This window comes from Barbus barbus, assembly GCF_936440315.1.
Source record: "Barbus barbus genome assembly, chromosome: 43".
NCBI lineage: Eukaryota > Metazoa > Chordata > Actinopteri > Cypriniformes > Cyprinidae > Barbus > Barbus barbus.
Genome location: NC_136721.1, coordinates 4,946,863 through 4,962,636, shown reverse-complemented (window position 1 = coordinate 4,962,636; position 15,774 = coordinate 4,946,863). Strand labels below are relative to the sequence as shown.

The 15,774-nt window shown below is 36.4% G+C and overlaps 1 protein-coding gene across 1 annotated transcript in view; it reads right to left on the bottom strand.

Moving 5' to 3' along the window:
* The window catches only part of LOC306862419 (rab proteins geranylgeranyltransferase component A 2-like), a 58,823-nt gene that overhangs the window by 29,522 nt on the left and 13,527 nt on the right, over positions 1-15,774 (bottom strand). The window contains exons 5-9 of the mRNA XM_079405217.1: positions 15,381-15,735; positions 14,446-14,562; positions 13,751-13,871; positions 12,292-12,514; positions 1,655-1,732 (exon numbers count right to left, since the gene is read on the bottom strand). Coding sequence (XP_079261343.1) covers positions 1,655-1,732; positions 12,292-12,514; positions 13,751-13,871; positions 14,446-14,562; positions 15,381-15,735 — 894 coding nt within the window. The remainder of the gene's footprint in view (positions 1-1,654; positions 1,733-12,291; positions 12,515-13,750; positions 13,872-14,445; positions 14,563-15,380; positions 15,736-15,774) is intronic.

Genomic DNA, 15,774 nt, shown 5'->3' with positions numbered 1-15,774 from the left:
ATTGCATTACACCAAATACACAAAATAATGTTCTGTTTAGCGAAGTCATATGATCGCTTTAAAAAAACTGACCAAGTGGAAAGAGAAAGCGCAATCTAACTTATAGCTCAATAAAGGAGGCATACTTTATTAGAGCCATAGAAAAACAAACATTTTGCTGAAAAAATGCACAATACACAATTTTACATCCTAGGGTGAGGTCATTATGTGCAATAACAAGGATTTGGGACAAATATAATACAATTTAATGGAAAACTATGTGAATGGCGCATTGTGGAGCGGCAGGAATTTCCGTTGGCTGCATTTAAATCCGCATCTGAAGTGCCCCGCACTGTCAGCAAAACAAACAACATGAGGTGTCAGTGATTTCTGCTTCTAGAGGCCGTTCTAGCACTGTATAATAACAGCCAACCCTTCTCAGCAGCTCCTGCAATGGACGAAGCCTGAAAAACTATCGTTCCACCAATCAAATATCGGTGCCGATTAATCGGCAAAACCAATACATCAGTTGACCCCTAATTAAAAAGATTTGATGTAAAACTGTTATTATAACAATGTTAAAATTATTATACATTGACATTTGTTCAGACTACACTGGTTGAACATTTTTTGATTCACTAAAAAGAACTGGCTCATGAGAGTCATTTGTTCATGAATCAAACTACACTGTTTACTCTGTATATTAACTCAATAGATTTCCACATATGCCATTAAAATTCAATTTGGACCCAGGGAAAATTACGAATTTTGCCGTGGACTGGTAGATTCAGTAACAGATGTGCTGCTGCTGAGTATAAGAAGGTTTTTGTAATTTTAAGAACTGAGATCGCAAATAATCAGAGAAGGATTATAAGTTTATGAGAAATTTAAGATTTTTTTGATAAACGACAAGAAAATACATCTAATTTGAGCGTCGCTACGCTGGCATGACATGCCATAGCCTTTACACTAGTAAGCTAATGCTATCACATGTGTAAGTGTCCGTGCGCTACATCCAGTGGAATCCAAGCCCCCGGGTCATTCACCAGCAAGATGAAAGAAACTCAATATATTGCCAAAGAGAAGGCCAAAGAATGAGAGAGGAATAAAGAGAGGGAAAAAAAAACCCTATCTAACCTAGTTTATGACAACAATCCACCTTTGAAACTCATTAAAGGCCTTTCTGGTGCGGCCTGACGCACATTATCAGCACAGATTAATCAAGGGAGACGGGAGATGAACTCTCATTTTTTAAGAGGCAGCAACAGAGGGCTTTTTTGTCTTCAGATGAAAATCAATTAGTGGAGGTAAGGCCACGAGGAAAAAGCGGCATCACTCATCGCCGGCCCAAGTGGCAGAGTCTGTGATTTGTCTTCCGAGCTCGGCTGCTTAAGGGGGGCTGGTACCGCTGTCTCCCTGAAAATTAATTTCATATCTATATTCCGAATATCCCCCCCATTCACTCGTGTGCGCCATCTCTTGGCCTTGTTTTTGAGTACCCTGTACACAAATGAGCTCTGATCAGCCTTGGGATGCTGAAGTGGCATGAATCAACCAAAGGAGGAAGTAGATCTACTTACCTAATTGAATTTCGATGTCTTATGAGCTGTTGTTTATTTGTGTTGAAATATGTGTTGTTAATGTGTAAGAACTGAATGAGTGGTGAACTACTTACTTGTTAGACGCCTTGTCTACAACCAGGCACTGCACTGAGTGTCGCAGACAATAAATTCCTCCAAATACGGCACACATTCTGCAGGGAGACAAAAAAGTAACACCTTAGATACACTTGCATTTATTTATATGACATCCAATCTGTATGGACCCGCTAAACAGCTGTAATAGCAGCTGATGGCATGACATTAAAAGGGCTGATCACACCTTGTCCACACGAAAAGGACAAAATCCAATTCATTTGACAAGGCAACAATGTCACCAAGATCTTGAAATGTGTTAACTTCACAAGTAAAGCTTTTTGTCATGTAGTCTCGCGATCTTGTGGTGATAAAGTATAGCAGCTTAATTCAACTATAAACAAGGACGAAGTGATTCAAAATATGCTTAAAAAGCTGGGAGACAAACTTGGACAGACCAAGAACAAAAAGATCACAACAAAAAGATGAATGGACAGCCCGACAGAAACTGTGATATAATAGCCAACTTTGTGTGATTGCACACAGATTAATTATTTATAATAAGAATAACATAATAATAAAAGTAACTTGGTGTCTAATATATTTTTGCAGTTTTACAAAGGAAACATAAGCCATTAGAGACTTTAACATGATTACACCCTTAACCATAGTAAAATTAGTGTACTGCACACTCTCTCATGGGTTATTTCAATAAAATATATTTAAAATAAATAAATGAATGAATGGATAAATAAATTAATTAATACATACGTAAAGATGATTTATTACTATTACTGATAAATTTATTTTTCATGATTTATGTTGTAAGAAACAAGCTGTAATATTTTTTAATTGTTTTTGAAAGGATTCTCATATGCTTACCAAGGGTACATTTATTTAATCAAAAATACAGTAAAAATATACATAGAAATTGTGAAATATTACTACAATTACAAATGTTTTCTATTTGAATATATTTAAAATTTCAGCATCATTACATCAGTCTTTAGTGTCACAAGATCCTTCAGAAATCATTCTAATATGGTGATTATGTTATTATTATCATCAACATTGGAATAAATTACAGGAATTAATTACTAGAATTAGATTTTAAAAATATTCAGATAGAAAACAATTTTTGAAGCTGTAATAATATTTCACAATATTATTGTTTTTACTGTATTTCTGATTAAATAAATACAGCCTTGGTGAGCCTTAAAAAAGCATTTAAAAAATCAATATTTTGACTGGTAGAGAATATATGCATACACACATATATTCAAATAACCCCTATTAACATATTTTTTCATTAATAGGGCATAAATATACACCAAAATAAATCCTGAGGGTACACAGCCGCCACCTTGTATGTAACAGGCAAGAAGGTCAGAGGTTAGGTATTAGGCCACATAAACATGTCTAAAAGACACAGATGGTGAGATTTTGCCGTTCAATCAGGAAGAAACAGGGGAGAGGGAAAAAACTTCTGGCCTTGTCTACCCAGATTAATATTGAGACATGGCATCTTAATAAAGTGCAAAGATAAAAAAAAAAAAAAAAAAAACAGAGAGGCTAAATCTGCCAGCAATCATCTGGGCCCATCTCCTGTCCTCCACAGAACCCAATAGAGGCAGCGGGGAAACCCTTTGATGTCATTAACCCTAACTGACAGACGTTTAAGATGATATTACTCTAATTAACTGCCCGCTGTCGGCCGCAATGATGCAGTCGGGTGGAGTGCGTGGGCACTGCCTTTCCCTCTCCAGACCCCAGCACTCGCCTTGGCGACATCACTCGCCATCACGGCTAAATTAACAGTTGTGAAAATCCAGTACCCCCACAAGCCCCTGCTCTTTATAGCCTCTAAATGGCATTTCAGTTCCTATCAAGACGGGAATCAGGGGACGTGATTTTTTAATACGGTAGCAAAACAATGGAGGCCATTAATAGCCCAACGCCGTGACAGCGCGCTCACCGATGATTTATGAGTTTGTGTATAATTTGATTATGCTATTAATTCCACTGATTACAGCTGCAGCGAGTGTGGAGAAGGTCACATCCAAAATAAATCTTCGACAACTCCCTCTTTCTCGTCACCTAACACCCTACCCCCCCTTCACCCCGCCGACATCCCCACAAAACAACTGCCTCCAACTAGTTATTTCTGTAATTAAAAAGTAATGTAACAAGAAGCACAAACAAGCTTCGGGCTCTAATGGCAACATCACGGCAGAGCTTCAAATAAATTGAACAGAGTCTTGTAAGGACGGAGGCTTTTTTCATGCCGCAGGAAACGCAATGGTATGATATCCTAGCGTTTTCAGAGATAACAGGTTGAGATAGCTGAAGGCTGCAATCCATAACGAATTTCACTTTGAGAGTTAAGATGCTCTACTTTGTGTTACTGATATTGATCTATAAAAAGGATATTAAGGTAAATTTAAAAAAAGGACATTCTTAAAGCTACTTGGTACTATAAGCTTCAGTTTGTGCGCAAATATTAAACATACACTACTGTTTAAAAGTTCACTACCGTTCAAGAGTCAATAAGAATTTAATGTTTTTGCAAGTAGTCTCTTATGCTCACCAATTATTTGGTCAAAAATACAGCAAAAACAGTAAGATTGCGAAATATTCTTATTCAGATAATATTCAGAAATGAAATCTAACATGCTGATTTGGTGAACAAGAGTGTCATTGCTTAATATTTTTGTGCAAACCGTGATACAATTTTTCCAGGAATCTTAGAGGAATAGAAAGTTCAAAAGAACAGAATGTTTTTGTAACAATGTGAAGGTCTTTACTTTCACTTTTTGATCAATTTAACTCAACCTTGCTGAATAGAAGAAATCGTTTCTTTCCAAAAAAAATTTGAAATATATTATAACTAAGCATAGAACAAATAAATAAGATAATGTGACGAGTCGGCTGCCTCCCCCCTCTCTATCATCACCACCCCGTCCCGTATTCGCCGCCCTTCACCAGGCTCCCGACGGGAGTGGGTGTGTGAGAGAGGAGGGGCGCTGAACACCCAGGGCTGGCGGCGTGTGATGAGGCGCACCTGATGTGAATAGAGCCTCATCACCGCCGCTGTTTAAACGCCGAGCGCGCCTCTCCTCGAGAGACCGGTCTCAACCCCGTGCATGCACGCTGGTGTCCTCGTGGGTCCAGGAAGGGAGCGTCGAGGAGGACTGCCGCACCCGTTAGGCGGCTGACGGGCCAGGATGCCGGGCCGTCGAATTCCCCAGAAGCGCCGGGAACCCAGGAGATGGACGAAGCCGCGCAAGAGACGCCGCCGCCACTCGCTCCCGGCCCCGAGAGGGGAGCGCGTGTGGCCACCGGACTCCGCCCCTTCCCTGGACCCGTCCCTTCTGAACACTACCCTCCTGCACAAGCCCCGCAGCACAACGAGGACACCAGATTCCCCGTTTATTTGGACACTTTTCCCCTTTGGACACTTTATTTTCCCTTTTTATTGTTTAATAAAAACCTCTCCGAGGCTTGACGCCACACCCACTGTGTCTGTCGTTTGCTCCTCCCGCCACAATAATAATTTTGAAAGACAACACTCTTAAAAATAAAGGTGCTTAAAATGTTCTTCACAGCAATGCCATAGAAGAACCACCTCTTTCTTACCTTTTAATAATCTAAAGAACCTTCCTTCGCCACAAAGAACCTTTTGTGAAACAGAAAGGTTCTTCAGATTTTTAAGGTTCTTTATGGAACCATTCAGACAAAAATGTTCTTCTATGGCATCGTGAAGCACCTTTTTTTGAGTGAAATTAAAGATAATTAAACAAAACTAACTAAACTATTTAACTAAAGATAAACTAAATTAAAGATAAATTTAGATTTAACCCCATTTTATGCACAAATGCGCAAACACCAACTCACTCCTTCAGGTTAATTAGACTAAGCCTTTAAATAAGCACTATCAGGGTTTGTACTGATAAAGCTAAATTAAATTCCAGGACTATCAGGACTTGTTTTTTTTTTTTATTTTAGTTTTCAAAGACTAAAATCAGAGATCTCACTTATCAAACAATATCATTAATATCTTTCAAATTCCAATAAATAAACAAAGCAAAATAGTGCAAAAAGTGCAGCACATGCAAAGCATGCATTGAATGTGTCAACTTTAACATTTGACAGGATACTATGGCAAAGTTATTGCTTATTTTAGTTATATTTCCTTATTCAAACTAATTTCATATACTATACTGTCTTTTAAAAATTCAAGTACCTTTTCATAAATATGGCTGTTTTTAAGAGTTTTCCAGGATTAAATTTCAAAAAGCAAAATTCAAGTACTTCAAGTACCTTGTATGAACCCTTAATATGTCTAAATCTTAAAACAGGCAGAAACAATTAGATAATTCTGTGTTTTCACCCTGTGTGAGTGCCTCAATTGTTCGCAGTGTGAAAAATTTGATCTCAAAATCACAGTCATTGTTGTAAATGGTTTAGATATGAAGAATATGCTGGAAAACCAAAGCATGAGCAGGACCTGGAGGATTTTTCTAAAGAACAGTGGTCCGTTTAACTGCTCTGGACAGACAAGGAACTCACAAACAACTTGGGAAACTTATCACAAAAAAAAAAAAAAAAAAAAAATTGTGCATCATCGAAGTAATGGCAACAAGGTAAAGCTTACTTACTGTTCCAACAGCACTGAAAATGTTTAATGGGATGTGTTCGATAAAAACATGAACGATTATAACTTTGTGTGTTGTTATCTTAAGCACACTGTGTTTGTCTATACATGATAAACTATGACATTTTTTGACCATTTAATGCAAAAAAAAACAACAACAACCAATTTCAATGGGTTCACATACTTATGCCACTGTACAAAAATAAATTGAAATAAAGTTACAAAAAATAAAATCAATAATTAAAAGGGCCTTTTGACTATTTATGTTTGTTTGATGAGAACCCAAAAATTACAGCTCACCCTCTTTAAACAAAAGAGCAAAACATACTGCACAATTTCCCAGCAGATAGTCAATAATGGGCCGGAATTGAAGCCATTAATCTAAAAAATCTTGAATGCATCCCTTGTGACCTGTTAGATCTCAGTCTATTAAACAAAAGGAAGAAAAGCTTGACTCACTTGATTAAAGCAACACAACACAACAACAGCAAAAACACTGATGCCACATTTGGACATGCTGCTCCTCTTCAAAAGCCAAGCCAGGTTTGGGAGGGAAAAAAAGAAAAAGAAAAAAAAGGAGCGCCCATGGGAGGCCCCCCCAAAAAAGAGAAGGTTTTATTAGCGTTCTGTGAGCGTCGACAATAAATCCCCTTACCGTGCAGGAGATGCTAAACAAACAAAATTACCACACGCAGCAAAGACCACTTACCTGTCAGGTTCATTGCCTGCAAATTCGCTTGTAATCTAGGGTGCTGGAAGCCGAGTGGGGGGCTAATGGTTGGCCAATAATTAAAAGAAAACAAAGCGCCATGCTGGCTGGCAGGCCTTTCTCTGCGAAAATTAAATCCTGTTTGGATCTGAATAAATTAAATGTTTATTGCTCCCTGAGAACACACGGTAAAGGGGGAGGAAAACGAATGACAGAGAGGAAATGCGATGTATGAGGGAATGCTGCGAAGACAATCATGGGCTCTAATTAATGCATTTCCCCGTCCTCTCAATCTGTTTCTGTTTGACTGTTGTCTGATTGGAGCGCCGTGATCGCAGGTGCAAATCATAACCTGTCACGGCCAAATGTGTTTACCGGGCTGAATGGATCACGCCAGCTCCAAAAACATCCCGGCGACCGAGACGGGGGAACCGGAACGGAGCGCAGAAGACGAAAGATGGCAGTCAGACTGCCAAAGGTTATTTAGAAATTAAAAAGTCTCTGCTGTCAAAACTTGAGGGATAATGCGGGTGAGGACGGTAAAGCATTTCATCACTATATTAGCGGAGCTGCTCGCTGATCTGTGAATAACTGAGAGAGTGAGCATTATTGAGTTTGCACCTCCATCTATCCATCTATCACCTGCAAGCAGGTATCAGCGTGATGAATGAACCCGCCTCCCTCGCTTGCTCTCTCCTTCTGACTTTTGTCTCTCCATCCCTCGCTTTTATCCCCTCTGAAGTCCATCTCTTTGATCTCTTTTTCCTCCTGTCACCTCTATCTGTAGTGCTTTAAGTCTTTTAATTCTCTAGTAGACTCACAGGTCTGCTCTAATATATATATATATATATATATATATATATATATATATATATATATATATATATATATATAAAATGAACAATCTGTACTTTTTTTAATGCTTTGATTTTTAATCATAATGTTTTAAATGGACAACAGCCTTCTTTCTGGTGACGTATGCAAGACTTTTCCAATCATTTAATCTGCAAGCTTGTGCAAGCATTAATCGATCTCCATTTTTGAGTGCAACTGTGTCTCCGACCTACATTTTTTCTTTTTTGATAATCTATTACACTCGGATTTACTTATCAATATGAAAGAAAAAAATCTGCCGCTACAATGTGAAAAATGATTTCACAAAGTCGTAAATAAAACAGATTACTGGAGTATGTTTTAAAAGAAAGTACTTTAGTCTTTTTACTTCAGATGTAACACAAACAATTGTGACAAATGGACACCTAATTTTTTCAGCCTACTTTAGTTTCATTGCAACATAAAGGAACAGTTCGTGGAAAAATGATAATTTTGTAAACATTTATTCAACCTCATGTTGTTCCAAACCTGTTTGACTGACTTTCTTAATGGAACACAAATGGAGATATTTTGATTAAGTCCAAGCTGCTCTTTACCATTTAAAGAAACTTAACTACTGAGCTCCAAAACTTTATTTTATTTGATATATTTTTAAAGTGGTCTCAGGGTATGTCCATACAGAACAAACCTATATAGTCTCAAAAGAAATAATTTATCTCAGATTAAACAGGCAGCAAAACAGGGTGACCGAACATGTAAAAGACTTACAGGGTTAGTTCACCCAAAATTAAAATTCTGTCATTAATTAATCCCCCTCATGTTGTTCCAAACCCGTAAGACCTTCATTCATCTTCAGAAAACAAATTAAGGTATTTTTGATGATAGCTTTCTGCCTTTGCATAAACAGCAACACAACTGACACACGTTCAAGGCAAAGTAGTAAGATAAAATAGTCAACAAACATACATTTTAAACAAAAATAACTAATTTATTCAACAATTTCTTCTCTTCCATTTCAGTCTTTGATGCACGTTCACGACGCTGTATTCTTGATAACGCACATCGACGACTGACACAGAAGAGAAAGTATTGTCCTATTGTTCTTTCCTTTCCTCGATTGAATTAAATGCCACACATCTTATTGTGTTACCAAGACACCAATAATAAAAAGCAATATGTATCTGTATTATATTTATAAGGTGTGTTTTAACCGTGAACATGCAGTTTAACAATGACAACAGACAACATCATGATTTCCGTTTATCCCTGCCCATATTTAAGATCTATTAACCCTTTAAGACCTGGCATAGAACAATTCCGCCAGAGTATATCTGTTTTTTTATATATATATATATATATATATATTGATATATATAAAAATGTTGTAATGTTGATTGAAAAATAAATAGACCATCTCAGTTAATCTTGTGTAAAAAATAAATAAATAAATACATAAAACATATATAAACAAAAATGAAACCCCACTAGAAACAGAATCTGGAGCAGATGAGCAGTGGGAGAGTTCCTCATCGTCGAACGCGAGTAACGTTAGTAGCACCAAAACCTCTACGTCCATGTACTTATTTTTTCATGCAGTCAAAACATTATGCATGCGAGTGTGTGATTGTGCTTGCATTTGTAAAGGTGCATTTGTGTGTATGCGTGAAAAAGAAAAGATGAAGCAACAGATTGCAATGATAAGGGGGAGAGAGAGTGACGAATAGAACACATAGAATAGTATATACAGAAATGAAAGTCAAATGTCGCGGCTTGTGATGTCACCACATGCGGCAAACCTTGGGGTCATAGTGCACAGAACGTGATTACGTCATAGTAGTCGTAGGAAAAGGTAACTAGCAACCTCAGATCTATATAACGTGTGCAAAAACGTGCAATGTTTTTGTTGAAAACGCATTTTATGCAATTTGCGCAGACTCGTTAGAGGGTGAAAACAACGCAACAGGAGCATGTTGTAGGCTTGATTTGAATGTGTAACTTCTCTGATTTTGTATGCAAAAAGAATTATTGCGCTACCATTTTGGTTTCAGTTTCTATTGGCTTTTAAACAGAGACATGCAAACCGGAGCGTGGGCGCTCCCGTTGGTTTTACAGGGTTAAAATTATGATTAAGACTTGTGTTATATACATATAAGATATTTCTGAATTTTTATGCACTTAAATTTGATAAGACTGAATTCAAGAACCACAGGGACCTGGGTCAATATTGCACACTGTTTTGTCTCCTGGAGCCACTCAAATAGCTTTAGATTTCTAGGCTACTTTCATGATGATTTCTTGTCGTGACCCGAATTCCTTTCTCTATATGGAAAAGAGCAGCCAGGACATTCATCAAAGAATCTCCTTTTGTGTTCTATGCAAGAAAGTCCAAAAGGTTTGGAATGACATGATGGTGATTACATTGGCATTTGTAGGTGAACTATTTCTTTATTTCTTTAGCAAACATGGTCTTTCTTCCTTTTTTGGGGATGCAAAACATCCATTTTGTAAACCGTCACTGATGATTAAAAATAAATACTCAGCGCTCAATTTTAAAATGAAGTCATGGAGAAAAATAAAGTCAGCGGCGACAACTGTTTCTTGCGTTCCCTCTGATGGACAGCTTGCAGGTGGGTTCATGCCTCAGTGCGCTAGCGTGCTTATCTGAATGTCAGCAAGGGTGATTAGTGGAAAACTATGGAAATCAAAAATGCTAATTAATCTGCCTCACAGACGTGGAGGCGCATTAAAATTCGCAGGTCTCTCAGACGAGATACGTTAAGCTTAAATTGTGAGGTGGAGGGTTAAGTTGCCTTTATGTGGAATTATGATCAAATTGTATCACAGAACATGATTACATAACAGCAAAAACCGTTCAGAAACTTCAGCCGACACAATCAAACGCAAACATCTGTCCACCTGACGTGTTTACATTGTAAGCGATATTTGCCAATTGCTCTGATATTATTGGCGTGATCCATTTTAGCGCATCAGCTATACAAGCTTATTGATATAATGTGTACGTAAAATTAACTTTTTCTAAGAGCAGAGCTCAAAGCAGAGATTGGAGTCATATGTGCATTTTAGATAAACACTCGACTGCTCTGCTTGTCTTTGGGGAGATGTTCTCTGTAACCTGGCCTGACGCCAGCTCATGGTTTCTGTGATGATGATTCCTCTCAGCGGCACACGGCTGAAGCCTGCTCGTCTCTAAGTGCCACCGTTTCACAGCACTGCTCCCAGCAGACTCAAAGTGCTAAAAGCAAACACTCACGGTCCTGCAGAGCTCTGTCCCTCCTCCTAACGGCCTGCTTCCTCCCTTCCCCCTCAGAGCTGAGAGGATGTGAGCTAAAACTGAGTTGTAAAGACCCTAGAGTTTAATATTAAGGGGGATATATCATGTTTTCTGACCGAGTTCCACTTTTCTTTTGCCAAAATGTCATTATTTTTTCTTAAATACTTAAACAGCCATGTTTTGTTGCTGTGCCATTAACTTCCCAAACGCAAAAGCAAAAAAAAAAAAAAAAGTTGCCAGTCACTGCCAGCATTTTTGACCATTTTCACAAAACTTTCATGGCCCCCAGAATATTTAGTTGTATGAATATCTGAACATGCAATATGTCAAAAGAAAGAACATAACTTCTGCTTTAAAAAAAATAAAAAATTAAACACTTGAATGTGGGTAAATTTCATTAAAAAGGAACATTTTGAACAACAAAAAAGAGAAAATTACGTTTTTGTCAAAGACTACGTCCAGATCGGATTCAGAATGATGATCAGAAATATAGATGGAGTAGATCACTTCCATCAACACCCCCAAAAGCATCCTAAAAGCAGTTTTAATTTATATGCTGTTTAATGTTGGATGATCTCATTATTTTACATATGCTATTGTTTGTTTCTGCTACTTCTTTGCCTATGTTTGATCCAGAGATTCTGTACTCTTGTAGAAGATGCATAATAGCGCTGTATAACAGTGAAAACATGGAAATCTGGAAAATTCCGTCAATGTTGGGGAAAGTGTTTAGATGACCTGATTGCATTTGAAAGGTGTTATTTTAGTATCAGTGAGATACCATTAGATTTGACTAACATTTAAATATATATTTTTTTTGTATATATATATATATATATATATATATATATATATATATATATATATATATATATATATATAATTTTTATTTTAATTTAAATAATTTTGTTGTGTGATTTTGTCATTTTTGTCAAGTCTATAGAGTTTTCATTAATTGTTATTTTAGTAAACCAAGTAAAATTAAATTGAGAAATTAATCAAAAAAAAAAAATTGTTCAAGTTTTAAAAAAAATTTTTTTTTTTTTTATTACAGACTATTAAAAAATATATATATATATATTTTCAAAATATTTTTATGGTTTTCGTTTTGGTTAAGTATAATAAACCTAATGTGAAATGACCAGACAGTCTTCTGCTCTATTCTGTAACAGTATTCTGTATAGTTTACCTGCAAAAGCACTGTGGGATTTCTCCTAGGCCATACAGAGGGAACAGGAAGGGAGTGTTGCCGTAGCGTCCCAGGCATCGCAGGAAATGCTGCGTGGCCTTTAGTCCTTCCTCCGTAAGGGTCTGCTGCGTCACAATAGCGATGGAGTGCAGAACAAAGTCTTGCAGGTTCTCAGTGAGCTTCTTGTTCTTCAGGAACTCTCTGAATGGTTTCTCGGTATAGTCTACAATAAGAACAATTTCAAATGTTTATAGTGTAAAAAAATATGACCTCCCACTAAGCCTGTCACTAATGAATAAAAAGGCTCTTTTATTTCCAAATTGGTTATTATTGCATGTTAAATAACATTGTTATAACATAAAAGCTGCAATTTAGCTCATGTCAGTGTGACTTTGAATCAATACAGCTATAGTTTTAAAGACAACTTGAAACGGCAATCAGTTCAGTGGGCAATATCCACCTTAGTTTGCAATTCGGAAGTAAGCTATTTTCTGTTAATGTGTGAAACTTCTGATTCGTTTACTGGATTAGGTAAATAACTAGAAGAATAACAATGCACAGTAGTCAGTAAAATTACCTGTGCTAGCAATGAATTCATGATTACAATAATAATTGAAAATAATATGATTAGAAATACCAGTTTGCAATATCACCGACAGTTAAAATAATGATACCAGAAGCCTCACACTTTCAAGTTACAAATGTCCACACTTGCTCTAATACTAAAAATACTATTGACACAGATTGAAAAACTAAACATTTTTCAACGGGCATACATTTGAGTACTGTTGCTATTGTGATTGGGCTCATTTAAATTTATTGTTGATTATATATTTGCAAAAAGGTCTTTGATATTGCATGGTAGGCCATCCAAAACATAAAATTGGGTAAAAGAGAGTGCATAAATTGAAGAAAACTCTTATCACAGCCTGAGTTTTGCTTGAAATATGTTTTCTTGATTTTTTCCCCTTCAATTTACATAACATTTAAATGATCTTTTTTAATTAACAAAAGTTTAGGTCAAAGGGGATTTTCAATGTTTTATTTTTTCGTAGTTTTCTAAACCACTTTTCTGAAACTGTATATTATCTATAACCTATAATTATTCATTTAATTTGTGTGACATTGTGATTAATATTTAGAGGGAAATAATGTAGGGTGGGGCTTAATGTAATGCACTGCCATTTGATTGGATTGTGAATGTTAGGCTATGATATTATTGGTTGATATTATATTATTATTTGAAATATTTTTTCTTTAAATAGCATGCACTGATTAATTGTGCATATTAAGACAAAACAACATTCATTAAGAAAGCGAAAAAGTAAAATTTTGATTTCATGTTGACTTTTAGTTCACAGAGATATCTAATCTGACCTGAAATCTACAGTAAACGTCTGTGGTAGATCTCTGATGAGAATCAGAGAGCTGAAGGGAAACAACACACAAGGGGTCATACCCTGGTACTCCTCTGGGTGCTGCTCAAAGTCCAGACAGAAGGTAAGAAACTTCATCAGCATGCGTTTCTCCACCACAGTCAGCTGCTTACTGGCAAACACATCTGCCCGTGAACACGGGACCTTCAGGGGAGGAAGAAACAGGACGGAGCAGGTTAAAGTAGTGACATGTATGTGTATATATGCATACACAAATACACATATTACACACTCTCAGTAAAGAGGAGGATGTAATAATTATGAGAAAACGGCTTACCTTTAGCCCTGAATTACTCACACAGATGGATTTTGCATTACAATGCTGCATTTAATATTTTTAGTGAAATGAGAAACACCTTTTGCGTCAATGCTCTTATCAGATACATTAGTAAATAGAAATGGATAAATCAAGCAGCAAATCAATTTAATCATTTTATCTTAGCTGAACTGCTCTAATAATTTGAATCAGGATGCTTCATATTAGATCTAAAATGTAATGCAGTCATGAGGAAAGCAAGCAGTACACAGAATTTTGGATTGGGAAGGAAAAATAAAGACATGAAATGAAATAATAATCATAGCAACCCTACATAAAACAAGCAGTTTGGAAAAATGGTTGCATTACTACTTTATTTTTAAATATCAATTGTCGTTTTGATCATTTTTACATTTATTTTATTCTGTAAATAGGATTTATTGAAAAAGATCAGCTCCATACTTGTTCCACTTTTCCATTTCTGCAGGTGAGGATGCGGCCGATGTTCTTGAACTCTGCGTAACGGCTCACATTAGATTTGATGAGCAGATCCACCAGAGCACCACGTGAATACATCAACTTTAAAGAGGGTCAAAGAGAACACTATAAATTTCATTTCATTGCAGTCTAAGTTCATTTAAAGCTAGATGCCAGACTGTGATCACTACATGGTTTCAGAAAGTCATTTTAATTGTTTGAAGCAAGGGATGCCATGGTGAGGAAATTTTCCCACTGATTAATAAACATCAAAATTACCGATTACACCACACATTTTACAAGATATTTTTCCCTTCCTTTGAGCAAAACGAATGCTTGAAAAAGGTGGATTCATTATTATTCTTAAAAACACAACAATAAAACAGTACATTGTAAAAAACTCACGATAATCAATTGGTTTGAGTAAGGCAAACCTACATTAATTAACTTTTATGAGTATTTAGAATGTTCTTTTTCTTCATTAAACTGATACATTTCAAGTACTCTGAAGTGTTTTATTGTTTTGAATTGAAGAAAATTGTTTCTTTAATTTAGAGAAGCTCTAATTTAGAGTGTTACATATATTAAAATCAAGTGTTACATATATAAATATATTGTGCAAGATTAATGCTAAGTGAGTGATTTAGTAGTTTGATGTTTTGCAGTGCTAATTTTGAGCTTAGTTTGGTCTATATTTTCTAAATGGTCTATATTGCCTTACTCATTTAGCAATTGCTATGCTAATCAAATAATTGTGTTACCAATTAGCATGTTAGCATTTACCGTATTAACTAGTTATAGCTAGATAAGTTTCCACTACTAAAAATATTTAAGTTGAGATTACATAACCATTAAGTTGATTTTATACATTATATTATATCTAATATTTTGAGTATCATATTTATTTAAACAATACAAACCTTGGAGACAAGGTCGATGTTGAATCTGCGTCCCTCTTTTACCAACTTTTGATATGTTATCTTCTTTTCCACCTCTACAGGTGGAACTGCTGGGCTGCTGATCAGCTGTGACTCTTTCTCTTCCTGTGATTGGCTGGGTTCTGAAATGTCAGATATATTCTGCTCCTCCTTAGGCTCAGAGGCTTTGTGCTCCTCTTTCTGTGTCTTAGCATCGGATGCTGTGGCGTCATCACCTGTAACCGTGTCTTGAGCCTCTGTAGAGTCACCGTTGGTCTCTTCTGATACAGCTTCAGCATTCACTGGCTGACAGCTTGTTAACGGGGCCTTCGTTTCCTCTTCTTTCTCTTCTTCTTCACTATAAAGGACAAATAATAAATACCTTTTGATGCTCTTT